General features: G+C 43.4%; 2 protein-coding genes across 6 annotated transcripts in view; one reads left to right on the top strand and one right to left on the bottom strand.

The window, feature by feature from the left end:
* samd11 (sterile alpha motif domain containing 11) overlaps positions 1–9,415 on the top strand; it is a 70,440-nt gene extending 61,025 nt beyond the window's left edge. For 4 of the 5 annotated variants that reach the window (XM_026367917.1, XM_026367913.1, XM_026367915.1 and 1 more), the window contains exons 8-13: positions 4,356–4,471; positions 4,752–4,830; positions 5,053–5,840; positions 6,447–6,580; positions 7,450–7,560; positions 7,811–9,415. In XM_026367917.1, coding sequence (XP_026223702.1) covers positions 4,356–4,471; positions 4,752–4,830; positions 5,053–5,840; positions 6,447–6,580; positions 7,450–7,560; positions 7,811–8,092 — 1,510 coding nt within the window. In that variant the 3' untranslated portion in view covers positions 8,093–9,415. The remainder of the gene's footprint in view (positions 1–4,355; positions 4,472–4,751; positions 4,831–5,052; positions 5,841–6,446; positions 6,581–7,449; positions 7,561–7,810) is intronic. The other variant, XM_026367914.1, reaches the window with a different exon arrangement.
* A 977-nt stretch (positions 9,416–10,392) lies between these two features.
* Positions 10,393–25,855, bottom strand: noc2l (NOC2-like nucleolar associated transcriptional repressor). Its single transcript, XM_026367918.1, has 18 exons — positions 25,788–25,855; positions 25,235–25,372; positions 24,944–25,127; positions 24,611–24,854; positions 24,338–24,428; positions 24,157–24,235; positions 23,947–24,057; positions 23,733–23,846; positions 23,347–23,535; positions 22,892–23,031; positions 21,686–21,797; positions 20,034–20,147; positions 19,345–19,446; positions 18,891–19,034; positions 14,384–14,497; positions 14,050–14,191; positions 12,086–12,187; positions 10,393–10,709 (listed from the first exon to the last, which is right to left on the bottom strand). The coding sequence occupies exons 1-18, from the start codon at positions 25,805–25,807 to the stop codon at positions 10,582–10,584; spliced, it is 2,268 nt and encodes a 755-aa protein (XP_026223703.1). The 5' UTR covers positions 25,808–25,855; the 3' UTR covers positions 10,393–10,581.
* Positions 25,856–25,890: the final 35 nt, after the last annotated feature.

Raw genomic sequence — 25,890 nt, 5'->3', positions numbered from 1 at the left:
CTTCTCCCCCCAGCGCTGGCCCCTGCGCCTCCCAAACAAAGCCAGGGGCAGCGGGAGTGGGCGGGTAATTGCTTGTCGATTATTTATGTGGCGCGGGGAGAGGCGGGGGATCGATAATGGGCCGGCGGTGCAGCAGCGGGGGGTGGAGGGAGGGTGTGTATTTGCGTGTTTCAGAGTGTGTATATGTGAGACATAGGGGGGAGAGGGAATGGTGAGGGGTAGGGATGGGGATATAAGCAGGAAGCAGAGCGGCCAGGCGCTGTGTGGTGCAGCTCTGGGAGGCTGTGGGGGTGTATACTGTGTGTGTGTGTGAGAGAGTGTCTATTGCGGTGAGGATGGGGGGCTTATTGTTTGCGTGTGTTTGTTTGTTCCATTTTTCAAGCTGGCAGTGTGCATGTGTGCTCATCTATGTGGATTGAATTTGGGTTTGTTTGTGTGAATATGTCTGCTAATTTGTGTGTGTGAGGGAGAGAAAGAGAGCGAGACAGAGGCCAGTGGTGCAGTGTGTGTGTAGTCAGTGAGCCGTGGCTGTTCTCCGACAGCACACAGTGTAATTAGCCACACAGGACTGGGGAGAGTTAACTAGGCCTCACCCCTCCCTCCATCCATCGCTCCATCCATCTCTACCTCCCCAGTCTCCTCTTTAACCCTTTCACTGTCAATACATTTTTTTGAGTAACTGAAAACAGGTTAATAAGGGAAATATGTCCAAATGAGAGAATGTAAAAAGAGAGGGGAAACAGGCAAAAAGGATGCAACATCTGTATGTTTCACTTGTGGACCAAAGTATGTGGACATTTTGTATGTGGCTTTTTGTAATTTGGGCTAGGCTCTTTATTTCCCATTAAGGGAAAAATAATGAAAATATTTTGTTTAAGACAATAGCTTTCAACTTCATACCGGCAGTTGAGGGAAAGTCCCTTAATTTTTTAACATGAAGAGTTGGAGTTGCCATTTTGGTCTGGAAAAACCTGACTGACCTGGATAGACCCCCAACCTCATCCAACACCTTTGGGATAAACTGAATGTCAGACTGTATGCCAGGCTCCATTGCCAAACATCAGTGTTGGACCTCAGTAATGCTCTTGCGGCTGAATGGGAGCAAATCCTTGCAACCAGGTTCCAAAATCCTGTGGAAAGCCTTCTCAGAAGAGCAGAGGATGTTGTACCAAAATGGGTTTTGAAGGAGATGTTCAACAGTGCCACGAGGGCGTAGAGTGCATGTATTTTTGGCCATGTAGTGTACATGTCTCTAAAGCCCGGGATTAGTATCCACTCTCCATAAGACATGTAGAATTTTAAAACTGAGAAGAGTGGAAAGAGTGCAAAGTGAATAGACAAGATAATTGGTTAGTAGCGGCAAAAAACAGAGATACAGTAGAACAAAATGAGCCAAGACTGAAGAAGTGAGTTAGAGACGGAAGCTCTCCCCCTTTCTAACTCTCCATGGCTCACCTTTCCATCGACCCCTCATCATTGATTATCTGGGGCCCATTAGGGCCCATTGTTAAAAACAAATCATTAGGGCCGCTCGATGGGCTTAGAACCTGGCGGTCCATTTGTCTGGCCTTAAAAGGCACTAAGCTCACCAAGCATCTGCAAGGCAAATACAGGAGGAATGAAGAACAGGAAAAGAGAAAGGGAGAAAGACAGTGGAAACATGGGAGTTTAAAATGGTGAAGAGAGGGAAGAAAAAGAGAAGAACGGAGGAGGTGGTGAGGGGACTTGGTGACTAGCAGAGAGATATAAACCAAAATAGGGAGTGAGGAGATCGAGAGAGTGTGAGATAAGGGGAAGGAGGGGAGGCGCGGAGGGAGCCTCATCCATTTTAATGAGCTTCCTGTGTAAATGTGTTCCTGCGGAGAAGGAGCCGAAGGCGGCCGCGCGGCGCTCCTAATCCCCCCCACGCTCCCGTCATTAAGGGCAGCCCTGTCTCCCTCTCGCATACACACACACTTACAGAGGCACATACACACACACTGCCTGGGCTTCTGTGGGACGGGACTGCTGTCGCCACTCTGACAGGTCGTTGCACACCAGTGAATTCCGAGAAGCCCCTGGCCTCACTGCCGGCAATAACACACAGTGAGAAAGAGTAAGAGAGGGAGAGAGAGAGAGAGAGTGAGAGAGAGAGAGAGAGTGAGAGCATCCAGTGATATAGTTTGGTACGATTATGAGCCCATGTTGCATTTGTGAATCTGTCTATTTTCAGTGTCATGCAAAAACTAGGTGTTTTTGTGCCGTCTTTTTATAGTATGTTAGTGGTTTGCCAACAAAATGCACAGATACACACACATCATGTATACACACTCACACTCACAACCAGCCCCAGAGCAAAACGACTAATGTCTGCCACTCCTCCCTCAAAATTGCCTCCTATAAAAGGAGGAAGAGAAGGAGAGATGGAGGAAGGGAGTGTCAGACGCACACTCTTTTCTCTGCTTCTCTCTCTGTCTCTCTCTCACTCCCCGTGATTAGGCCTAATTATGGTGGCGCAGACGCCTGGCAGCCCCAGTCATGCAGCTTTAATTGACCGTTATTCATCTGCGGTCTAACGCAAGGCAAGGGTAGGCAGTGGATAGGGAGGGAAGAAAGAGAGGGAATATCAGAAAGGGGGGTGGGGGGAGTGATGAGAGTTTGGCATACAGGAGCCAGGGTGGGGGTGGATGGGATTTTTTCAGGCGTCTCAGCGTAGCCTAGTGGAACTGTGCGTCGCACGGCTAATTGCTAGCCTCAAGGGATTAGGCCAGGTGATTACACACTGGGCGGTGTAATTACATAAGCAGTGGCTAGCGGGGCCCCGGCTCGCGGCTCCGGGGTCACGCGCCACAGCCCTCACCCAAGATTAATTGGAACTGCCACTGGAGTGCAAGGCACCGCCGGAGAGAGCGGTTATACGATTAGCATTAACATTTCAACGGCGGAGGCAATCGATGAATGGTTTTCACCCCCCACCCACCCCACACACACAAGCAGCGCTGCCTCAGTACTGCCCCCCCATCTTGTCTCTATGCTCTTGTATGCTTGCCCTCCCCTTCTTGCAGTTGCTCTGTCTCCTTTTCCCTCAACATTTAGTGAGGCGGGAGACATGCAGGCGCTAGCTAATTTGAACACGGTTGCAAAACAATATTTGCGGTTGCATGCGTCCCAGTGTTGGTTTTGATTTTGTTGTTTTCCTCAGCTTGTTTCTCATGTATGCTTTTGTGCTGCAGAAGTCACACACAGCTGAGCTCTGATTGGTGTGATAGCAGCAGCTCAAGAGGAGAGAAATGAAAGGAAGGATAGGCAAGAGGAGTGGTGTCGTGGGAAGCGAGAGAGCATGGTACAGGACTCTGAAACAGCTGTAGTTTGAGAAACCAAGCGGAAAGAGCCTCACACAATTTCAAAGGGTCAAAGTGCATATGCCTCACTCTTGTGTCAACTTTTTCAAACCAGGTCCTCGTACCTATGAAGATGTGCACAGAACTGAGAGGGATGGAATGAGAGACAGGATTACAGTGAAAAAAGAAGTAGCAAGAAATACAAAGAGGCAAGGAAGCAACAAGGAAGGAGTTAAGAGACAGGATAAGATGGAGTGAGAGTAGAGAAAAATACATAAAGATAAATGAAAAGGTGGAGAAAAATGGTGAACCAAACTTTCAGAGGTCATAGGGATGGAGAAAAAGAAGAGAAAAGAGATGGGTAAGAAGGAACAAGAGATGGAGAGAGGGGGGGAAAGGTGAGAGGCACCTTTCCCTCTCAACAAGGACAAAAGACGAAGCCAATAATGGAGAGGTCTTTTCAGAAGCAGAGGTTGGAGGACACTCCATCTTTTCACCAGTTTCAATGCAGCCTAGAGAGCGAGAGGCAGAGAGGGAGGGAAATGGGGAGAAGGGCGTAAAAGAGAGAGAGAGAGGGGAGGGATGAGTGTTAATTAGAAGGTCCTTCAGCCCGTGGCCCCGGTCAAGACGCAGGGGCCGCCCCAGCTGTCGGAGCATGACACACTGGCATTGTGCATTCGGCCCTCATTATGTGTGTGGGTCTAGGGTTGTGTGTGTTTCTGTGTATGTGTGAGGCAGCAAGAGAAGGAAAAGGCTGCAGTCCAGGGTACAGCAGTGGCCAGCGGCGCTTGCTGCGGCGTGACAAGACTGATGAGGCACTGGGGCGACATGGGGGCCTTTGGAGTGCTACTGATAAAAATACATTGCATACATCGGTGTGGCAGCATGAACACATGCACAAAGCAACAGAACAGAAAATAGTAACAAATTGTTAAAACTTCGTATGGAATCCATCTTTAATTCTCGTAATTTTAATTCATTCAGAAAAGCCCAAATTGAAATTAATGTCTTTTTTCCTATTTTTTGTGTCCACAGAGAGATGTCCCATCCTCCACCCCTACTGTCCCCTCCAACTGCTCCTCACATTGCCTTAGGACCACACCTGCGGCCTCCTTTCCTAGGCATGCCCTCTGCCCTTTGCCAGGCCCCTGGTGAGTCATGAGTGATGCTAAGGCTGAAAAGATAGATAAAATCCTAGTGCACATTAAAAATGGGTTCAAAAAAAGAAAAACTTCACAAACAATATGGTAACACTCCATGGTTCAGTACAAATTAGAGTATTAAATTATATATTTTATTTTTATATTTGTAGGAGGTGTTGTATGTAGACATTTCTTCTTGCAAAGTAACTTTTGGTACTTTTAGTCACTTTTATGCCATCTCTGTTTCTCATATTCACAAAATTGTCACCTTTTTATGTTTCCATCACAGGTTATGGTTTTCTTCAGCCAGCTCAAGCTGAGATATTTGCTCGGCAACAAGAGATGTTGAGGAAGCAGAATCTAGCCAGGTGTGTGTGGTGCATTATGTAAAACAGTAATAATGACATATATGATACATTTTTGGAATGTGGCTTTATTGTATATAAGAGCTTTATGGTTAGAAATGTTTCAAAGAACTTGTGGACACAGTTGTCTTTTTTTAATGTTGCCACACAAACAGTGTTCTAAATACTGTACTAGTACTATAACATTTGGCCTGTGTATTAAAAATCCTGTGCGTTGCTCCACAGACTTGAGATGTCGGCAGAGCTGTTGAGACAGAAGGAGTTGGAAAGTCTTCACCAGCGACAGCATCAGCAGCGTCTTCTGGGCTCCGACCCTCTGGGAGGTCTACCTCCTGGCCTGCCCTCTGACCACCCGGCCCTGCGGAGCCTCCACGACATCCCAGAGGGCCATCCGCTCCGTGAGGAACTGGCTCGCCGCTCAAATGCAATGCTGGTGCTTCGCCATGGAGCTGTCACTCCCCTTTTAACTCTCAATCACCAGCAGCAACAACCAGGAGTATCCTCCACACCCAAAGACACCCAAACACAGACCTCCACTGCTGGGCCAGATACTGAATCCAGGAAGGCCCCCCGAAGGGCCCCACAGACACAGCCCTGTCCTGGAGATCGCACAAGAGGAAGAGCAGACAGAGGAAGGGAGGAAGATAGGGAGATACAACATGAGGAGATGAAGGACTCAGACAGTGAGACAGAGATGTGTGAAGACAGGCAGGAGGTCGTTGCTGTCAAATCAAACAGTAAGCCCAGGGACAGGGAAAGAGACAGGGGTAAAGAGACCGGCAGCAAGGGAGTGTGCGACAGTGCCAAGGAGACCGGAGAGAGCTCGGGCAGGCTGAGTGCCCCGTGTAGCTCGGCCGATACAGAGTCACCCAGTCGCCACCTCTTCACCCCTGGACTAGGCAAGGCTGATGTCAAGTACCACCTGCCGCCTGGGTTTATGCCACCACTTCCAGCTCTTCATGCCCAGTCGCTGCCCTTTGGATTCCCCTATGCCAACCCCTACTTTCATGCAGGTGAGAGACTGAGAAAGAGACACACAAATACACACGACAAAGACAACATGTGAAACCCATTACCATCAATTTTTGTGTGCATGTCTCCAGTAAGGAGATCTATCTATGTTAGGGGCCCTTCCTCTGACCCTAGTGTGACCTTTATGATCACCAGCAGCACAGCCACATGGGCAGAGAGGAGGGGGTTGTTTGTTCACACACACACACACACACACACACAGATCTGTTAAAACAGAGCTGCAATCAGAACATTCATACTTTCTGCAAAAACAAGAAAAAAGAAACAGCCATAAAGTATCTTTATAAATTCCCATTATGAGATTTTGATCATTTTTTTGTAAAGCTAAAATATAGAAAATATAATATATAGAGAGCTAAAACTCCAATTAACTGCTATAAATGTTACTCCTCTACTACATTACTGATCCAATTGATCAATGAATTGTTCTATTTTTCCTATTTCTTATCCTAAAATTGATGAATATGTTTAAAATGACTGTGATTTTCTCTAAACTTTCAGTTTTTGGGTTCAAGAACCTCTGTCTTAATAGCAGCTTTTTTTTGACCAGTGTTTATATTGACACATCTTCACTGCTGATTTTTCAGGCACAATGGGAGGTCTTTTCATGGATGGGGAGGACTCTGCCACAGCAAACCCAGTGGAGGACATCAGCAAGTGGAGTGTGGAGGATGTGTGTGGCTTCATAAGCAGCCTGGCCGGATGTGCTGAATACACACAGGTGAGGACGTAGAGCGGGAAAGAGAGAGGAGTGGATGGAGGCCGGGGGCAGGCTGACTACAAACCTTGTAGTAGTGACCAAGAAATCATTTATTCTGCAACACTACTGTAGTATTTTTATTTAATTTTACTTGGAAGGAAGCAGAAAACAGTTTATTCAGGTTTACTGTGAATATGTGTGGATGCGTGAATGGTCACGCTGACAACTGCAGCCTTATGTGTGGGCTTTGTGTGAATGAAGGGGGGCTTGGGTGCATGTAGGTCTACACCTGCGACTTGTGTGAATGCGTGTTTGTGTGTATAGCCATATTGACATTACAAAATGAGACATCCAGTGCGACGCCTTTATCTGAGAAAATAGAACTATGTTTTTAATTAGTTACTTTTCAGAATTTCTTTTAATGTATATTCTTTTGTGTTACATTACGAGTGTAATCGCTCTGGCTGTGGCAAGAAGACAACAAAATGCAGTCCATGTTCCAATGCAAAAAGTAATTTCAGATTCATCTAACGCTGGAGCATTAGCTGTGTGAGTCAGCAAACTCACGAGGTTCTCCTCTAAAAATAGTTTTAGCACAAAATTTCCTGTTATTAGCTTCAGATGGAGTTTGTTCCTCTCGTTTTACCTGTGAGCTAGGAACATGAACATGAGCAATGATTAGTGACCACTAACTATAGCAATTTACATATGACACCAAAAATCTAAAGTCTAACATATATAAAATGCTGTTAAAATAGGTACGTAACTATTTGCAATAGAGCCACTGTTTTGTTAGCTGTGTGCGTGAATGTGTAGTTTTGTGTGTCGAGTGTGTTGTTTGTGTTGCGTGTATGCCGGGCCTGTGGCTGAAGCAGCTGTGTTTCTGCCAGGTGTTTCGGGAGCAGGCCATTGATGGAGAGACATTACCGCTGCTCACTGAGGAGCACCTGCTCAACACCATGGGACTAAAGCTGGGGCCTGCGCTCAAGATCCGCTCACAGGTACAAACACCACAGACCTGCGAGTGTGTTTGTGTGTGATCAAAAGAATGTGTGTGTGTTTGAATGTGTGCTTCTGTAGACGCGAGACAAACTGCTAGTGTAGCATAGTGGATTTCCCTTTAACTAGCCTGCCCCAGAGCCTCTCCTCTTCTCCATTATCTGATTATAAAATCAGTATCCAACAATTGTCCGTTACACAATACTCAACAGCCTGTACTGACAGTCATATGGTCTCCTCTCGTCTCCCCAGGTGGCACGCCGCGTTGGCAGGCTTTTCTACATGACTGGATTCCCGCTAGCATTCCCGTTTCCGCCTTCTGCTGCTCTTCGCCCCCCCGAACGAGATCGGGACTCCCTGACAACACCATCTGACACCCCACTGCCCCTCTCTCTCTCCTTGCCTCACAGACCTGCTTCCAGCAGCAGTTCCTCTCCCTACAGCGGTCCTACCCCAGGTTGCTCCTCACCCAAGCAGGAAAACGGTAACGGCTCCACGGTAGTGGGACGATATGAGGCCAAATCTCCTTCGTAGGAGTGGAGGGGCAGGGGGTGAGGGAGGGGACAGCCTGAACCAGGGAGATCGACTCCTGCCACTTTGGGACATTTACGTAGAAATATCCAGGGATATGTTGGACTGGAATAACAGACAACTGGACGGTATCCGGCAAGCCAATCAGCTTCTGAGTTCCTCTGCAGTGGCTGTAGCTGTGCAGAATCCAAAGAAAATGGGTTGGAAGGGAGACACGTGAAGCGACAGAGGAACAGAGAAAGAGGAGGAAAAGGAGACAGCTGGTCACAGACAGCCTGCCAAAAAAAGGAGTGAAGCTCTGCCACAAATGCGACATTCTTGCAAGTCAGACAGTCAGACGCTAGCGGAAACTCTTCCTTCCTTCCTGGGCTGGAGGAAGCTCTGCTCACTTGCTTGCATTCTCTTGTCTCTCCCTCTCTCTGACTGCTCTCACCACATAACCCAGGAATTAAAAAGAGACACCTCCCCCTGTTTTCTCTCCCTTCTACTCGCCTGTTTCCTGAAGCCAAACAACTGAGTGGAGCTGTCTTTTTTTTTGAGGCAGTAGTTCAAGCTCCTACTCAGCAGCACCAGATCTGACCAGCTCCCTATTATCACTGCAACTATGCATTCCACTGTCCCGATACCAAAGATGACCGGATGTGTGGAATTGGAAACGTTTCACAACGTGTCTGCTTCTTTTTGCATTAATGGTTCCAGTGAATGACTGGTCCAACAAGGGAAAGACTGACTATTTGAGATAGAACTGAAATATGAAATATGGCTTATGTCATTGTACACTTGTGTTGACTACTGTGGGAGATGGGGGAAACATGCAAAATTGTACAGAATCATGCTTAAGATGAAAATATCCTGGTTACATATGTGGTACTTTTACTTTTTGTTAAATGTAGTTGCACGAATAAGTTTTTCTTTACTGAAAAATGTGACTTGCTGAACTTTGGTGGTACTTTGGTTCACTTTGTTTTGTTCTGCCATTAAAAAAAAAAGTGTAATATTAAGACGCTCCAATCTTGAATGCTACTTAAGCATATAAATGAGGAAAAATATTTATAGGACTTTTGATGTAGTAGATAAAGCAGATTATGATATGTATTATAATTAGCTCTTAAGATGGATTCCAAAGATACTTACTTGGTTTTCTCTTGGTTGCAGGGAAAAGAAAGGCACAAAGCTCTTAATGCAAATGTTTTGAATTTATGGATTTTTTTTTTTTAACTACGCAAGCAATGAATTAAAAATGGTCTCTAGATTTCCCTTCAAAAGTTTTGTCTTCATCCTATTTTTATATTCACCACACAGGTGAAATAAATCCTAAAGAAATTCTCTGCTTTGTCTTCTCTCTCATTTGTGTGCCCGTGTCAGTTAACCCAAATGCCTTTTTCACCCTCCTGTTCGTGCAGGAAGGTGTGCGTGTGTGAGGAGGGGAGGTAACCCATGGGGGGCACAGTTCAGGTCAACAGCAGCTGTCAAGACTGTGAGGTTCAGCCGCAGGCCAAGGCCTCCCTGCCTTTTGGGATAAACCTGACCCTCCTTATACACCCACACACATATAGGACTTGAACCAGGAGCAGCCCCCACTCACGCTTACCTTCCTCCTTCAAAGAGTTTACACTGAAGCGGTACGCTATACACACTCAGCTGGGACTTCCCCTCGCTTTAGGCTGGGCCTCTACACGAGCAGCTTCTGTGTTCACTGAAAACAGCTACAGAGGAAACGTGACGACACAGACGTTTCTCAAATCAAATCTCCATTTGTGGCGTTTGAATCCCACTCTCCTGTGCGCTCTGTGCCAGTGAATGCATGCATGCATGCAATAATTGTTCACCCAACAAAGGCCAGTGTTACCTTTACTTTAGTGGTCGAGAATAAAGTGGATAAGTTCAGCAGGAAAGCTGTGCCTGAGCATGTGAATACACAGACAGAAAAGACAGTGGTCTGGGTGGGGGGTGGGTGAGGAGTTGGCACAGAAACAGACCAGCCTGTGTTGCTGCTCTACCACCTGGGCAGAGAGTCTTGGCACAGCATCAGACGCCACCCTGCCATCCTGGCGCAGCACTGCTGCCTCAGGGCTCAACACCCGCCTCTCTGTACCCCTCCTCTTGGCTGGCCCAGTCTGGCTCGGCCAGGCTCAGCGAGGCTCCAAATAGCCCGTCCTCAAAGCCTGAGGGTGCCTACAGGTGTGCACATGTACGGAGGACACAAATGACTTATTTCAGGTGCACTTGTGCATCAACATGCATATACACGCTTCAATTAATTAGCATTCAAAAAAGAAAAGAAAAAGCAAAGACAAGTTGGATTCCTGGACACAGTCTTCTTTTTTACTGTTTCAATGCTTAATAAAATTACAGCAAACATGTTTGTACTGTACAATTATTGATAAAAAACACTCAGAAGAAAATAGCATCAAGTACAATATTATTTTAGATCATCTGTAAGGTGGAGAGCATAAAGGTCTCTTTGGGAACTGCGTACGAATCCATGAATCTCAGTCATCGTCAGACAACTCTAGGTCCTCCACCACATCCTCATCTCCCTCTGCCAACTTTATCAGAGCAGAGGAGGACAGCGGCTGAGGAGCCTTGGACGTCTTTTCATCTCCTTCTTCAACCTCATCTGGAACACAGACAGGAAATACTTCTTATTCAGCAGATAGAGAATGCACGGAGCCCTGCAGCTATCAGTGGTTAAACTGGAGGATAAGGCCGACGGTTTTCCATAGTTTTTTAAAAAAAACATCCATTCTGACTGAAAACAATGAATTCTATCTGACTGTTGTGATGTTTGCAAATCCAGCTTATTCTTCTGTGCCATAGAGCTCGAGTTTATCAGCTGCTGCCTCCAGCAAGTGTGCTACTATAAATTCATCGAGTCTCCTCTTGTGCGACCAGACGGTGCAAGTTTGTTAAAGAACTATAAAAGTGATGTGTAACATGAGGAGCTAGTAGAGTAGTAGCAGAAATCACAGTAGACTCTGTGTTTCATCAGAGACTTTAAAACATGACGATCACTGGACGTCACAATCTTTAAAATGAAGACACATGACCTAGTGCAGGGGTGTGACTCTGATGTGTTTGTAGTAGTTTTGAACAACAGTGGAGACACAGAAGTTTAAGCTAAACGTTTTGGATTCCTATGACGTAAGAGTGAGCAGACAAGCCTCCGTATAGAATGTTTAAAAAGAAACACAAATATAGAAAACCCCTGACCTTTAATGACTCTTATGACTGAACTGTAGCCAAATAATTATTAAAAATACTCAAACACTGTTAAAGTATCACAAGAGATTTAAGAAACCATTTTTTATATTGATTAATATTCTACATTATGCAAATATGTCCATTATAATTTCCTAAAGTGCAGTTTAATGGAGCTGATTTGCTTGGTTTTGTCCTAAAATCCAGAACCTATAATCATAAATATCCACGACTTAAATGACGGCAAATAATGAAGTAACTGAATCTACAGGTTTCTTTGCTTAAAGAAATGACTTACACTACGTTTTACACTAAGATTTTTCCAAATTTCTTTTTGGTCCCACATATCTCAGTGTGGGAAAGTCTGTCCAAAGCCTCCTGTGACACAGACTTACAGAACAGCAGAGATATTCCTTTCTAAAGTTTTTGAGGGGGGGGGGGGTTCCTAACCAGTAAGATGAGGTCAAACCCTGTGAGTTACACACTGATGTGAAACGTTACCTTGCGTGTATCTATGAGACGACAAAGGTTTTGATCATGGATGTATAGCTTTGACACAGTGTCAGTATTTGATGCACTGTGTGAATCAATTTTGAGTGTTTTGAGTTTTAATCTACTGTTTTACTGTCAGTTTATTTAGTTGAACAAGTTTTATCATAATAGGCTGATGTGTAATCTCATAGTTAATATTTTGGCCAGTAAAAAACAACTTTGTTTTATTCGATATGTCCTAAACACACTTTGTGTTCAAAATAACACTGCTTCTTTCCTGGTCTCCACAACAGTTGGACCCACCTGAATCTTCATCGTCCATGCCCTCGTCGTCGCTCATGTCAGACAGGTCCTCAAGGTCGTCATCATCCTCTTCATCGTCTGACCCGCGTCTGCCTCTTTTACCTGAAGGAGGACAGTAACAAACATTCAACTGCACTGCATTTTGTTTAGCGTCACTTTATTCAGACATTTTTAACTGCGTGTTGATGCATCGCCGGCATCTTTGGAGACACCTATATGTGGGCCAGGTATCAGAGGCAGCTGGAAATGTCTATTTCCTCCTGAGATAGAAGTGAGAGTCGATTACAGACGCTGCTGCTGCTGCACAAACACCCATGACAGTTTACTACCGGCAATTTCAGACATCTTATGCTCACAGCCTAAATATAGCAAATGGAGATAGCAGGCAGGTTCCACAGCTACGATGATGATGGGAGAGAGAGAGTGTGTGTGTGTGTGTGTGTGTAAGTTTCTGTGTGCTGGAAAGAAGTTGGGAGTTTGTCTGAAATTGTGTTGTGCTATCCTCAGAGTACAGCATGTACTCGTGGACAACTGGGGTCCACGGGCTTTGAAGTTGAGGTGTGATGAGAGGCTCGGAGCGTGGAGGAGAGAGAAGCAAAACAGAGCTGCTTCCTCTGTGCTACACCGTGAACACACACACACACACACACACACGGTCTTCTATTAAAACATTAGGTACCTCCCTTCCTCTCTAGTAGTATAGTTTAAAAATGACAAACTCTCACTCTCCCACTTTTTGTTGCTCACATGTAGGTGCACAGACTTCAGCAGTACTTTAGAGGTTGGCCCCACATGACCTGGAAGAATTATTACCCCCACACACCGACAGCACCACACACACACATATACACACACACACACACTTACCAATCTAAATCATCACCCCCCCACTCACGCTCCCCCACTCTTTCCGGGAGAGTGTGAGACCACAAAGAGCTTTGGTGAGCTGCCCAAAAGCTTTTGGCTCTTCAAGACTGGACGACAAGGTGGTGGGTGTGCATTTGTGTGCTATCATGGAGATGTGTGTGTTCACGTGTTGTGAGGACATGTGGAGGCAGCTGGTTGAAGCCCACAGAGCTAGAAACAGAGAGCGAGGGAGCTAGAGTGAGAGAGGGAGGAGTGGAAGCGGCCACCGCTGGCTGTTCCACTGGGCTGGTTTGAATTAGGAACCCCTGCTGGGATCCAAGCCTGTACTTCCTGTCAGGGGGTTTCAGTTCGTGTGTTCACGAGGGGAGGAGGAAAGACGAACGAAGGGGAGGGAGAGGGAGGGGGGACATAGAGTGAGAGGCGGAGGCCCACCGCTTGCCGGCAGCTGCCCATCCGTTTGTGGGGACTCTCCCTACAATGAAGTCCAGATGCATAAAAAAAAAAAATCCCCCTGCCGCCTACTCCTTTCCTCTGTGACCTTCTTTCTGCTTTGAGTGTGTCCGAGTGTAAAGCTGTAAAAGCGAATTAGCAGCTGCCTGTGACCTGTGGACAACCCCGAGAGAGGACGAGACACACAGGGGTTAAAGGATCAACGAGCCAACGGCTCCTTTCAGCAAAGAGAGAACCAAACTATCCGATAAGCAAAGATTTTCTCTTGAGTGTGATTTTATTTATATATTATTTAAGTTTCAGTTCTTCAGAAATCGCCTCTGTGGATGTTTTAATAACTCACAGCCTTGTAGTAGCTGTTTCACAGTTACACAGCTGAGGCAGATTTGGTTACATCTGCTTGATGAAGCCAAATCTTTAAGACAGGGACTGTCCCAGAAACAGAGATAGCAGTAGAAAAATCTCAGTTAACTGCCATCACCTCCTAACTTTGCTTTAGCAGAGCAGGATATCAGGCTGTAACAAAACACAGCCCCCTAGAGGACACGGTGGGAAGTACATCATTATGTTACAAACACGATCCTACGGCCTCCTCTGCCGTCTGGCTTCAATGTGAGACAGAAGAATATGTTTGAAAGTTGACTTACTTTTGATTTTAAAACCCGCATCATCAACATCAGCGTCTGATTCGCTGTCAGACTGAAACAGATCCTTGAACTCCTTCTTGTCCTCTGCCTTCTTCTCCTGAATCTTCTTACGTTTGATCTCAGGGAGGTCCAGATCCTCCATCTTTACAAAACACACAAAACAGCAGGGTCAAAGCACAAGCCTGTTTTGATTATGCTGACAATCATGAAATATTCCTGCCACACACATTTTCCACTATAAAGCCTGATGATTTCTTGCATGTATAAAGAAAAACTAGAAGTGACTCAAGATGACTTCAGTGGGATGAGATATTTAGTTTGGTTAGATAGTTACCCTCTCTTTGCCAGAGATCTCCAGCTGGATCTCCTTTTCCCTCAGCTTCTTCCACTGGTTGTAGTACCTGCTGAGAGGCGTCCCTTCCTCCTGGACCCGTTTCTCCCATGCTGCCTGACAGACGACACAGTAATGAAAATCTTAGTCAACGAATATAGATACAGGAATGGTGATGTGTAATGGTAGATACAGGAGTGTTTAAATAAGAAGCAGATCTATGCTGAAAATGATTGATCTACATGAACAACTCCAGTAGTAGTTTCCCCGTATGTGTTAAAAGAGCCTTTCAGCAGGTTTATTCAGGCTCTGAAACAATCTCACATAAGTGGGTTTCCACTGCAACTTTACATCAATTCACCAGGAGAAAGACAAGGACACACGAGACAGAGATGATAGAAGATGTGGAAAACAGACAGATGAAGATGCCTGAAAGCGGAGACAAGCAGGTCTTCTCCAGCCTTCCCCTAAAGGTCTTTGTGGATGATATTGATTAGACCCAATCACATTATCTGACCAACAAATCCAATAGAGCGTACAGACCGCTGCCTCCTGTGCCCGTTAGCTTAGCACATTTACCACAATTTGCTGTGCAGCTATTAGGATTGTGACCTGTATGTGCAAAAAACAGAGAAGATAAGAAAATGACAAAGCTAATTCTAAATTCAGCCCCAGACAAACAAAACTGAAAAAAGGCTCCACGGGAGAGAAAAAGACGAGAGACACCAGAGTTTGACCTGGATGGAGGCAGGGCATCATTAATTAGGTTAGTTCTCAGTTTGGGTGACATGTCAGCAGGGGGCTGGTGGCCGGAGGGGGGCCGTGGCCTTTTCCACAGCAGCAGCAGGGCTGTCCCCTCTCCTTCGCCTGCGGTGACACCTCTACTGCTGCTGCGATGCCAGGGAGTGGATGCCATGGCGACAGCCTCCGCTGAGCAGAGAGCCTTGGCGACAGGGGCTGGCGCTGCTGTGGTGCCGTGCTGTCTGTCTGTTGCACTTTAACACACACGCACACACAAACACACACACACTTCTGTGTGTATACGCACACACATTTCCTCATCATCTAAATTACACAAGACCATCCTCTTTAATTTCACCCTTAAATGCTCTTAAATATTAATCAGTAGTACACGTCAAGACTCTTAGTGGTGGCACAGCCACATAAAAGTGTGTGTGTGTGTGTGTGTGTGTGTGTGTGTTCGTGGACAGGTAGATAACGAGAGAGCAAGTCAAAACAGAAAATGAGGTTCACGCACTAATGGCTGCTCATTAAGGCAGCGGCACCTCTGGTTAAAAAACCCTAAGAGCTTCCAATAACCACAGGGTCATTCCTAACCAGGTTTAAAGTTTATACAGGGAAGTTTCTCTTCAGTCGTTGCCTGTAGGGTTTATCAGTGAGGTCTGGAGGTCTGCAGCCTCTTACTCTACTGCACTAAAGCCAGAAAGACAAGTATCGAGTTCATCTCTGTCCTGTAGCCAACACTTTCTGATGCTTCTTGAGAAAATTCAGATATGACACCACCTACGAGTTAGTGTTGAGTGAAGCGGAGATGACTAAACTGAATGATAAAAATAACAAAGGGGAGCCAGAGAAATATGTTATGACTTTCTTAATCTCACAGCAGAACCACAAACTGCGTAGATTCTTACATTTATGGGCCGAAGAAAACATCCATCATCAGTGCCTTGTTTTCAGTAAATTAGACTGAAACTGGATGTGAGAGTCATGGAAACTTTTACTTCATAACAGTAGAGATTCTTCTTTCAATTTTGATTCATCTAAATCCTGGGGGAAGAGTTCTGACCATGCACCTGTGTCTTGTCATATTATTCTGGTTGATAACACATTAGGGAGGATAAATCTACAGGGTAAAGGCTTTATTACATATTAAATCTAACACAGAAACAAAGAAGAGAGGAAGTAAGAGGAAAAGAACATAAATTGAGTTTGCTGATGACATTTTGCTGTATCTAGATTATTATTTACCAGTACTAAGTACATTTAAACTTTGTGAATCTGAGTCAAACTATTGTTTACTGTCTGTCAATAAATCTTATGAGAATGAAGCAGTTTAAAAAACTAAAGATAACTATTTTCTAACTTTTTACTATGTCCTACTACTCTTTATTTATATCTCTTTTTTTCTCTTTGAAATGTAGAATATATTTGGGAAATTAGGGGTGGCTGATATAGACTTACAAATACGTAGAATATTTAGCAATATTTTCACAGTTGTCATATAAATGAAGATATGACAACAGTACAATTTAATAGTGCTTGCTCAAGTGGGGTTGTTGGGTTTTTATATAATTCTGTATATAGTTATATTTGTCTTAAATCTTAAACACTGTAAAGTGCCTTGAGATGACTTCAGCTGTGATTTGGCGCTATACCAAAAAAAATAATTTAAGTTGAATAGTAGGACAAGATGTGCCAGTCTTTGACTGTGCTTGTCCTATTTGTGAGATGTTCATATGGAAACGCAAATGCAATCATGAACCTATGTTGTCATCAACTGTCAAAAAATACTTATATCATGATGATTCCTTGCCATGATATCACGGTCAATACGATGCATCACCGCTCTGTTGGAAATGAAATCTGGGTCCAATGATTCAAGATTTCAAAGGTGCACTTCAATACTTTTTATACATTTTGAAAAAACGTCACATTACAGAATTAAAAGCTATTTGGATTGAACATGAAATGAGGAAGTCCAGTTTCCATGACTCAACTTCCAGATAACTTCACCTGGATAACTGAGAATCTTGAGCAGGTTACAGGACTTAATGCTCAAATCATTTTTTATATTTCAATTAAGGTGGCGTCAGATAATAAGCGAGATGTTTAAAAGTCCAGAATAGTTCTGCTCCAACCATGACAGCAGCCACACAATGTGAGATCAAGTATGAACAGTATCTAGGACTATATATGAAAGTGGCCCAGATTTGGTTTGTTCACATTCTCTTGAAGAAAAAGAAAAACTAGTCATGTTGTATTGTAATGGAAACGACTCTTAAAATTTAGTAGAAACACTGACTGTGGTTATCAGACATTCCCAAGTTTCTGGCTGTTCAGTATCATCAATTATTGAGAACAGCCAGCCCACTCACTACACCACTATCTCCCCAAAAGTTGGCAATGTCACAAATCACTACGCCGATTAAGTCTGATTTATGTATAAGCAAGAGGGATTAATGGAGAGCCTAATAAGTTTCTAACCAGAGTGTTGCTGACTGTCTTATATTTGTTATATCGCCATTAACGTCTGATACATTTTATGTTTGTAATGCGTTTACTGGAGCAGGATGACAACGAATGCAAAATTATAAAATTGTGATTTTGCAATTTGAGTCATGTTTTTGGTTCCGTCTTTGTATTAGTATCTACACTCTGCATACAGGTCTGCTATTGTCAGTCTGGCTAAAGTATGTAGATGACGACACTATATTTATATTTTTATTAGATCTTGAGGGGCATAATGATGACCCTGGTAGTCTTTTGATTTAACTTCGTATGGACTGAAACTTTGGACAGAGATACCTGCTGGCTGGTAGGCAGCCAAGCTTCCCCACTGGAGGCTGGAGTGAAAAGATAAAAAATTATAAATTGACTTCTGATAAAAGGACAGGGATTTTACACCTGGACGTTTTTCAGTCTCTATGCATAAACTGACTGAATCAATGCTTAAACTTTACTCGGACTAAACCCGTTGCAAATGAAATGATTCAAACATAAAGTGTTAATTGTTTTTAATTGCTGGACCAAACTGAAATGAGCAAATGATGCTCACCTGACGAACAGCACAGTGATTGATCAGCTGATAAAAGTAATATTTAAACACAGTCTAGACTTTTGATGTGTGTGATTAGTATCTGGCACCTTCACAGAGCTAATGTTTGCTGCATGCTGAAACACACCACGTAGGTTGGAGTACTTTAAATGTATCCGTATGCATGTGGCAACACAGGGAACTGATAATGCTCGGGGTCATGAAATGACTTGTTTTAATGTAATGAACTGCTGCTCTTAATAAGAACAAAAAGTAATAAAACTGATAATGTGCTACATCAAAAGAGTAAATGATAAAATGTATCTGTATCTGACTGGTAATGACAGGTCATTAGCACCCATCATTACCAAGAGGTATTTTATTGCTAACTGAAATAAATATACTGCACTATGACCTATGAGATATTAAATTCTGAATGCAGAGGAATCAATACAGGCAGCAGAAGTCAACTCAAAGAACGGTACCAACTCCAAAAATGAAGCAGATTTCTGTTTTCAGCATTTTCTCTGTTGCCTGCTTGAATTTATTAACACATTTTAGGTTTTTAAAGATTTCAAAAATACTATTAGGAAACAGAAGAGCAAAGCTGCCAAGAAACACAAACAAATGGAAGAGGTGAAATGAGGACTCAGGCACAGCAGCCTGTAAATTTAGAACAAGATAGTGTTTCCCTCTCTCCATCTTCCTCACACATGCACACACACAGATACTCACTACTGCGGTGGCATCGGCCACTCCGAAGGCGGCCTTCTGTCTCCGTCCTGTAATGTGACTGCTGTTCTCCTGTACCTTCTCCAGCAGCTGGCGCACCGGCTTGCAGTAATTGGCCACTTTGCATTCCTTCAGGAACGCTTTCAGCTGCAGCGACACAGAGAGGGAGTAAGAGAAAGAAGAAACCAGTATAAAGGATCATCCAGTCCACCCATTCAGTTTACACTGAGGCAGAACAGGGGAGGGTTTCTGGTCATTTCCCCTGAGAGGAGCAGTTTCAGCTCGACAAGACCTGAACATCTATTCAGAGAGAATTTAAACTCTGGGAATAGTGTTCAGTGTGGCTAACTCTATAATATACATGTGTTTGTTTAACATTTGAGTGTGTCTTGTACACAAAATTGAATATGTAATAAAGTAAATTTCAGTTGATCCAGGATCAGTTGAAAGGTGGTACCTGAATGATGGTGGGCAGGGCGAGCTCTGGGAAGCCGATGGAGCTGGCCTGAGTGTGGAAGTATTCCAGTATCAGGTCATACAGCTGGTCCACTAACCCGTCCTAAAATGCAGCAGAACCCAGAGGTGTAAAAGTTAAATTTGTCATTGTTCTGTAAATAAATGAAGACTTGTCTCCACCAGTTAAATAAACAATCACATTTTGTAAACGACATTAACAATGGGGATGTCTTCCTACAGAGCTAGCTACATTGATGACAAATTGTGACAGAAAAGTGGAGGGCCTGTAAAACCTTTGCTTATTGATGGCCACAGGGTATACAGGGGCAACTTGAAAGTAAGAATAAGTGAAGAGGCCAAGACTCTTCAATGTCTTCCATGTTGTAATAACAAATACTATAAAAATAGGGAATAAACCACAAAGCAGCATGAACAGACCAGCACAAGTTTTATGATCACCTTGTAGCAGTGAGTAGGATGTGAGGGATAATCCCAGAAGGCCGTGCCACAATCCTACTGGCTGCGGCACTGAGTGTGTAGACTCACTGCAAGTTTTAAAGCCCTGACAAGGGGCGTTTAGTGCTGCCCTCAATCCCTTTACGCACGCATACAGACTAACACAGCAAGGCAGAGAACAACATGAAAATCCTACGGTCCTAAACTCTTCCCCCACTAGTGGTGATCACGTACCTTGTAGGCTTTCTCCATTAGGTTAACTTTGCTAAGCTTCAGGATGACTGCAAAGTTGATTGGTTTCTTGCTCATTCGTCCAGGTTTCTTGTTGAAGTCCACTTGTTCGAAGATCTAGAAAGAAAAATGCATAAAGCGAGTTGAAACCAGGCCAAACAGCTTAGAAATGATCTGCTTTATTAGCACTATGCACTTCGTCTTCAGAGAGCATAATAGAGGATCTAGAAACCAAAGCAAATACAAAACACATGAGCAGCATATGTGTTGAGTCACATATGTAATTAGCTACATACTGATATTAGCCCCTTAATTTTGAATATTATCATTCTGCACTCTTCATTTTACAAACTGCAGTGTTTGGAGATGACACATTTCTATCTTAGCCTGTGAAAAATACATTCTAGCCAACGTGTGGGCTTGTTGTCTACAAGCTTTAGCTTTCACATCTGCCCACAGTGCGCAAGTGAATTTCTGTCTTGCATTTGTGTATCAAGCTATTTCTGACTCCCCGTATTGCTGTGTATTTCTGTGCATTAGTGTGTGTGTGGTCGTTAATATGCTCAGTGTGCGAAGCAGAGCAACGCTCCTGGCCGGTGCTGTCTCTACAAACATAGGATGTGGTGGCGGTCTGCGGGGGAGCCAGGGGGAAGTGGGAAAGCATGGGCCAACCCTGATGCATGTACGCACACACACGCACAGCTACAGAAACAGGAAGCTCCAAATCATACACCCCCCTCGGAGATGCAAGAACACACACAGGCATACACACAGGAGGAAGGGGCTGCTTCTGCTGCTCTAATTAAAACGGTAGCAATGTACCTCAACCTGCCTTTAACAAGAGGAACAGTAAAGGAGAAAAACACAGGAAATATCATGCGTCACAAATAAACACAGCTTGCTGTTGGGGGTTAGGTGTAGGGGGACGGGGGGGACGGGGGGTCTGAATGTGTGTGCAGGAAAAAAAAAAAAAAAAAAAAAAGAGATGGGGAGTGGGGCATAGACAGAGAGGATGTGGTCTGCACAGCATGTTAGGAGCAGAGTGCAAACCACAACCGTGCCTTTATCGCATTGGTCAAACTGCTGCATGCTTACACACATGCACACACTTAACACACACGCACACACTGAGGCATGTAGTGACCACTCCCAGCGGGCCGAGCTAGTCACTGCCGCCAGCACATTGCTCTCTTCCGGGAAACCACAACACCGCCCCACAGTGTGCAAAAACACATTCTCCACACAAAAGACACACACCGCACAATCACGTGTTCAGCACCTGACCTAGAGAAAATGTTGTCAGTTGGTGACCTGTGATTGGTCTGATAACAAAGGTGTCTCGAACACACAGCTTTACCCTTCGAGGTGTTTCCTGGGCTCCTTCAGTTGTGGCCGTTGAGACCAAGTTGCATTTCATATGCCACTGATGTTTTTTCCACAGCCAACCACTGACGGAACATTTCATCACATCTACCTTTTCACCGTTTCCATTTGACAAAGACAACCAACTGACTGTTGTTTATTCTTCACAATTTAACTGTCTGATGTCTTTGAGCAGTATTTTGATGTGAAAGACTTCAGTTTAGATATCTAGAAACTTAAAAGGTGGACTCCTGATACACGAGGTGGTTACTGGAGACCACACAGAGTCTTACCTCCAGGAGGAAAGGCAGAACAGGTACAAATGTGTTGGTGCTGCTAGACAGCAGGGTGAGGGCTCTGCAACAGTGCATCCTGAGAGGGTAATATCTCGGTGTGGGCACCAATCTGTTGAGAAAGAGGAAACAGTGGTCAATGTCTCCACCTGCTGTTGGTAAAATGTACAGTAACATAGAAGGATCACAGAATTAACCAATAATGCTTTATATTGCATATGAAATTAATTTTATTTATTTAAATGTAATGTCTGACAGCAATCTAGAGCGTCTTTGCCACAATTACAAGAAATAATTGATAAAGTTGATGTAGATGCCAGTACATGTAAATCAGTGAATCAAAACACCCTGGTAAATATGTAAAAAAAAAAAATAATGAGGTTTTTGTTACCACTGCAGTTCCCTTTCCACTACCCTTATTAGTTCCTTACTTTGTACTTCCCTTTTTTATTAAACAATACTGTCACCGTAGTAGACCATTATTATTATACTGTGAAGTATCTGTGTTGCACTGAGTCCTCATAAGTCCAAGAAATACATCCAGCTCAACTAATAAAATTATTAATTATTAGATTTAAAACTATTGCACTTTTTTACTAGTAACACTGCAAAGAAGAAATGCAAATATATCATAAAAATACCAGAGTAATCAGGTAAGATGACAACTGATCCATTTTCTAATTTGATGGGGTCTGACATGTTGCTCAAAGCTGAAAAGACCAGTACATTAATCAATTTTATGACTGACAGAAAATGTATCTGGTAATCCATAAGTTGTTGGTGTATTTTTCAAGCAAAATGTGAACATTGGCCCTGGGCTTTAGGTACATTTGTGCATTTTTACTTTTTTTACCTTTTAAAAACCAAACAATGAACTGAAGGATCAAGACCCATAGACTCATCAATAATAACTAAATTTAGTTGCAGGTTGCCAAACATTTAAAACCTAAAAAAAATGTATTGTAACTAACAGCTGTCTCAAATGCAAAACACTTACATTTTATACTGTAAAATTATATTAATTAAGAATATTGAATACAAAACTCAGGTTTCAAACCAAGACTGTTTAACAAAAAACACAATGGTTCACATTAAACACTCAAAATTTTAAAATTAAAAAGAAAAAAAAAAAAAAGGTCTTTTGGGATAGTGTTACTATAAACTGTCTAAGAAACTAAACTTCACAATGCATATGAATATACTCACTTAATGGTGCCAATTATGACCTGGCAGAGTGGATAGATGAGAGGCTGAAGGACATCACTGGGGTGCAATGTGCTGAGGAGCCGGCACCAGAGGTACAGACAGTGGATATACTGCCAGTTATAAACCGACTGATACGTTTCCTACCAAACACACACAAGCAGAGTCAGCATCTAACTGATGGCTGAAAATGATTAGGACTAAACTAAGTTATTTATTTACTTAGATATAAGTAAAACACCTTAGACTAGTCAGTCCTGTACACAAACATACCAGAAACTAGCTTTGTGAATCAATATATTAGATGACTAAATGCATTTAAAATCACTAGTTATCTCCATGTTTCTGTGATAAAGGACATAAATGTATTCAGTGTACTTTCTATGTGTTGATTTCTTCAGCGCTTTAAGGAGCACATAAGCAGCCCGTCTTCTACATACACATATTGAAACACCAACCTTTTTCTTCATGGTCATGGCGTTTCTAAGGTGGATTGCAAGTTGTCGGATGTAGATGAAGGCATGCTGGTAGGTGACTTGTGTGTCCAGGGAGTACATCTCTGTTAGAGTTCGCTGCATGAAGTTGATCATGGGCAGCGCATTGGGAGACGTAAACTTGCAGTTTTGTACATAGGAAATGTACATTTGCTGTAGAGACAGAAAAAACACTGAGTTTGCTGTGGAGACTATAACTCATTGCACTGGTCATGCAGGCTTAATGTGGTTTCAATAGTATAAGTCTGACTCTATATTTGTGTCATCGTGTTTTAAAGGCAAATGATGCCTGTTTTAATCTCTTTAAAATAGAGCTCTGCACCACGTATGTTACACTGCATTTAGCTCACCTTGAGAATAGGGTTAAGATATGTTTCTTGCTTGTGTCTGCAGATTTTGTTGAGTGCCAGGAAGGCAAGAACCCGACTTGTTTCCTCCCCTGTGCTCCACTGCTTCAGTAGTTGCTAAATTCAAAAATGTTAAAAGGATTAAGATAGAGTTAAAGGAAGGTTAGCGTTAGATTAAATTCATATTTACGAGTGAATAAGCATCTTCCTATGTTACCTTAACCAGGTGACGACACTGTTTGGGCAGACAGAGGTAATAAGGTATGAGCTGGTTAGCGTGCCGCAGGACAGCGCTGATGACTGTAGACTCTGTTAGAGAGGATAACAGCTACAGGTGGAAAGAAAGACAGCAAAATGCATCTGTGTTATATACTGTACATCTACCACACAGAAATTAACTGTGTAAACAACAATCAGCAAAACAAACCTGGACTACTCCACCTAGATACATCTTGATGTCTATTTGATTCTTCTGCCACTTCTGACTAGATGATGGGAGTACCAACCTGAGAATTAAAAAAAGAAGATGAAATTCAGTGAGGAGCAAATCATCTTTCTACACCTACATTAACAATCAAAGATCATTAGGTATAATGTCCACTTCATACTTTTTCTGGTCTTTGTCCGGTTTTAGGTTTAACATCCTCTGAAGGGCCACATAAATGTCTCTGATACAGAACAAGACCAAGGCGTTGAACACTGGAGAGATGACAGGAAAACATCCCCCACCATTAGTACCAGAAGTTAATCAATATAAATAATACACATTACATTTTAAACAGCATTCCTACACTTAAAATTTTACATATAACACGACTTTAAAATCATGATTTACAGTTTGAATAAATGTATCAGCACCTACACATAAAGAGGAATCATACCTGAACTGTCGGCCACTTTGTATCGACACTGGCTGCCTCCTTCACCCTTGGTTGTAGCAACAGCTGCTTTAAAGGCCTGTGTCACTTCTCTAAAGAGACGAGGTGTGGGTTCCTTCTTTATAGCAGCTTTCCAGTCTTCTATCATTTTATCTGTAACTTTGATAGCCTCTACTGCCTTCTTGGATTTCTTTGAGCCTTTCTGATCTTCCTCGTCATCTTCATCATCCTCACCAGAACTGGCTTCCTACATGCCAAACATGACGCTATTTAGAATCAGTGTTGAACAAGAGAACTCAAGAACTTCTCACTCACAAACCCCAGCGGCTGGCCTACCTCCAGTTTGGACGGCAATCTGTGGTACTTTTTCTCATCTTCGTCCTCAGAGCTGTCCGTGTCGTCAAAGTTTAGGAGCGTTTGGTCGTTCTCTTGCAGGAACTTGTAGAACTCTGGATCTTTGTTTTTTAACCTGGACAGCTGCTCCTTATGCTGAGACGCCTTACCTTTCGTCTTTTCATCACTATAGAGCAAAAACAACAAACCAACTGTTGCTAGTCTGTCCTTGAGAGATTGGATATTATTATTAAATGACACATATGTTGAAGTAAATGATCCCAATTCACTCACTTGTTGGATGCTGCAGAGTTTGTAACTTTCTTCTTTTTCTTGAAGCCATTTTGTTTGGGAGTCTCTTCTTCTGATTCACCTTCACCAGAGTCAAACCCTGACAGCAGAAACTCGTCTACACTGAGGTCCTCTAGTTTCCTGCAAGAAAGACACCAGTTCAATAGATGAAATAAGCTGACCAACATGTAGATGAGACCACATATAGAAACGCGTTAGCTGAAACGTTTGGTGGTGGTTATCTGTACAGTAGTCTGTTTGCTATCCAGCAGCAAATTAGCAAATTAACACTGATATAGAAAGTGGCTATAAATCAGAGAAAAAAATGTACATGTTGATGGTAAACTGGTCACAAGAACCATAACCCAACACTAAGCTAGCGTTTACAGCATGGGTGGCTAAGACGCAGTAGCACATCGTGTTAACAAACTAAAACAAGTAGCAACCCCCACAAGTTCACCGACCGCACTGACAACACTTTAACGTCTATAAACAACACGAACATTTCGTTAAAACGCTGAACAAACAACAAAAAATAACGCAAACGTTCACAAACCTTTTCTGTTTCCCTGCCATGCTGGATCCAAAACGTGACAAACGTAGATACCCATAATCCACCGCTGCAAAGCGAAAGAGTTGGTTTTATGTTTCTCGGGTGG

Source organism: Anabas testudineus, chromosome 7 (genome assembly GCF_900324465.2).
Source record: "Anabas testudineus chromosome 7, fAnaTes1.2, whole genome shotgun sequence".
NCBI classification, from domain to species: Eukaryota; Metazoa; Chordata; class Actinopteri; order Anabantiformes; family Anabantidae; genus Anabas; species Anabas testudineus.
The sequence above is the reverse complement of the archived record's forward strand: the minus strand, read 5'-3'. Positions and strand labels throughout refer to the sequence as shown.

Coding starts and splice junctions, on each gene's coding strand:
- noc2l (XM_026367918.1), bottom strand. CDS start 25,807: ATGGCAGGGAAACAGAAAAG. Junction 24,236..24,337: donor CCGGACAAAGACCAGAAAAA/GTATGAAGTGGA, acceptor TTTAATTCTCAG/GTTGGTACTCCCATCATCTA. Junction 20,148..21,685: donor TTCTGCCTTTCCTCCTGGAG/GTAAGACTCTGT, acceptor TTTTCTTTCTAG/ATCTTCGAACAAGTGGACTT.